This window comes from Penaeus monodon, chromosome 39 (assembly GCF_015228065.2).
Source record: "Penaeus monodon isolate SGIC_2016 chromosome 39, NSTDA_Pmon_1, whole genome shotgun sequence".
NCBI lineage: Eukaryota > Metazoa > Arthropoda > Malacostraca > Decapoda > Penaeidae > Penaeus > Penaeus monodon.
Genome location: NC_051424.1, coordinates 18,643,833 through 18,646,332, shown reverse-complemented (window position 1 = coordinate 18,646,332; position 2,500 = coordinate 18,643,833). Strand labels below are relative to the sequence as shown.

At 30.7% G+C, this 2,500-nt stretch overlaps 1 protein-coding gene across 1 annotated transcript in view; it reads left to right on the top strand.

Annotated features, from left to right (window-relative positions):
* Nucleotides 1–2,376, top strand: part of LOC119597251 (fukutin-like) — a 5,541-nt gene extending 3,165 nt beyond the window's left edge. The window contains exons 6-8 of the mRNA XM_037946785.1: nucleotides 83–177; nucleotides 788–1,046; nucleotides 1,566–2,376. Coding sequence (XP_037802713.1) covers nucleotides 83–177; nucleotides 788–1,046; nucleotides 1,566–1,785 — 574 coding nt within the window. The 3' untranslated portion in view covers nucleotides 1,786–2,376. The remainder of the gene's footprint in view (nucleotides 1–82; nucleotides 178–787; nucleotides 1,047–1,565) is intronic.
* The last annotated feature ends 124 nt before the right edge of the window (nucleotides 2,377–2,500 follow it).

Genomic DNA, 2,500 nt, shown 5'->3' with positions numbered 1-2,500 from the left:
AGTTAGTCTAAAATATTTAATAGTAAGATATTTATGACTATGGATTTACTTTAAAAAGTCTCAGATGAATTTTTTTTTGCAGATTTAAGCATAAAGCTTGGAAATTGCTGGCTAAAGCTAAGACACTGATGGATCAGCTGAAAATTCCTTTTTGGCTCAGCAGTGGTACTTGCCTTGGTAAGTTAGCAAGATCACATTTTGCTTTTGTGGAAATTAACCCAGTCCTCTGGGGAAAATGTAATGTTCACTTTAGTTTTCTTTTGTGATATGTCTCTACACACAGATGGCTCTAAAAGTTCTCAGCTACCAAGGAATCAATTAGTAAACCTTGTAATTTCATGGGATTTCACCTTTCCTCAAGTTTTTGGGAAAAATGTTTTTTTTTACTATTAATGCTATTGTTATTATTATAGACATTATAGTTTATCATTAACTTCACTAATTAGCAACATATGAGAAAAGAAAATATATGAATCAAGGAAAAGGGTAAACAGATTAGATAGATAATACTTGTAATCGACTCCTTTGTGACTCACTACTCATGGAGCTATCTATGTGTAAAGACAATTAGTAAACTGAACTCTGTGGGCATGGCATATATGTACATTTCATCCTCGGTGGCATCAGATTAAGGACACATTTTTATTTACTGTAAAAATGCTGTTCTCTGTGTTTTGGAAGGAATGCACATCATAAGTTTTAAAAGATCTGCTTTTATGTGTACTTTTGAAAAGTTATTGTCTAGCATCTTCTAGCACCATTTTAAAATCTCTTTGTACCTGAACAGGATTTTATCGGCAGTGTGACATCATACCTTGGGCGATGGATGTTGACATTGGTGTGTTCATCGAGGACTATAACCCAAGACTCATTGAAGAATTTCAGAGGAGAGGATTGAGATTAACACACAAGTTTGGCAAAGTGTCTGACAGCTTTGAACTCTCTTTCAAAGAGGAAGACATTAAATTGGACATATTTTTCTTCTATACTGAAGGAGCCACTATGTGGAATGGAGGAACACAGGCCAAAACAGGGAAGAAATTCAAGTAAGCTATATTTATTCAAATATATAAATGTTTATATATAATATGAAGTGTGTATATGTTAGATTTATGCATATAATGGGTCAATTCATCAAATGGGAGAATGATAATATTTGTATATGAGGAAGGAAGAGATGTTTGGTAATTTATTGAAGGTCTTTTTTTCATAATCATATTTTTAAAATGAGGAACTAATAGCTATTATTTTTATCATCGTCATCATCATCATTATAGAATTAAAAACAATGATAATTATAATAAAGATAAAAATCCTTTATTGTGTCCATGTCATTCATCATTAGTTTGTCCATCAATCAGAAGATATTCTTGAGTTCTTTTCTTCTGTTTTGTGTAGTGTGATATCTACACTCTATCATTGTTTTTAACATTTATAGATGGTCAAGATAAGTCATGGCATTGAAGTAAATGTCATGAATTATTATTTCTCTCTTTTTTTAGATTTAAATAACAGATTGTCTCAATGAGTATGACCTAAATAGCAAAAAAATGTCTCCTTTCCAGATATATCTTCCCAGCTTTTACTCTATGCTGGACAGAATTCTTAGATCTAAAAGTGCGCATTCCATGCCAGACGGAAGAATACATCCGAGCAAATTATGGGCCATCATGGTTTACTCCCATCAAGCATTGGGACTGGAAGAGCAGCCCGCCCAATGTCAGAGAAAATGGGATGTGGCCCGAATCCATGTGGTCTGAGGTTATTGTGGTTAATGAAGGTTGAAGACGGTAGGGTGTTGTCATTATTTAATGCTGTTTGATTAAAATCATGTAGGGCAAGAATATATAGTTGGTTTTAATTTAAGATCTCAAATTCAAATAATACATAGTTGATGCATGATTTGAATCTAAAATTTAGAGGTTTGTTCATTGTTACAAATGGTTGTATACTATATTCTCCTGTAAGTTAGTCAAAGGTTGCTGATCAGAAAATCTAAGAAAAGGCAATTGTTGGTTGATTTTTCTTTTCTTTTTTGATATTCAGGTTGTAAAAGAAATGGTATTGATTTTGCTCCTCTGGGAGGAAATTTTAAGATACTGCATTGCTACTTGATGTAAAAAAAAAAGACTAGGTGGCTAAAGATGTTTATTGTTATAGTATGGTAAATTATTTATTCATAATAAGGTTATCATTGATATTGTATTATATATTTTTACTTATTTTATTTACTTTACTGAATTGATTAGTTCTATTTTCAGTAGAGCCTAATCAGTGTGTTTATTTTGAATTTGTGTGATCCAACTAGTGGTGCTACAGACAGACTTGGCCATAAAATTTATTAGGTTGTATGCATGAGACAATATAACAGTTTGCCTCATGTAGATCAATATATATATATATATATATACATATATATATATATATATATATATATATATATATATATATATAGTATATATATATATATATATATATATATATATATTATATATATATA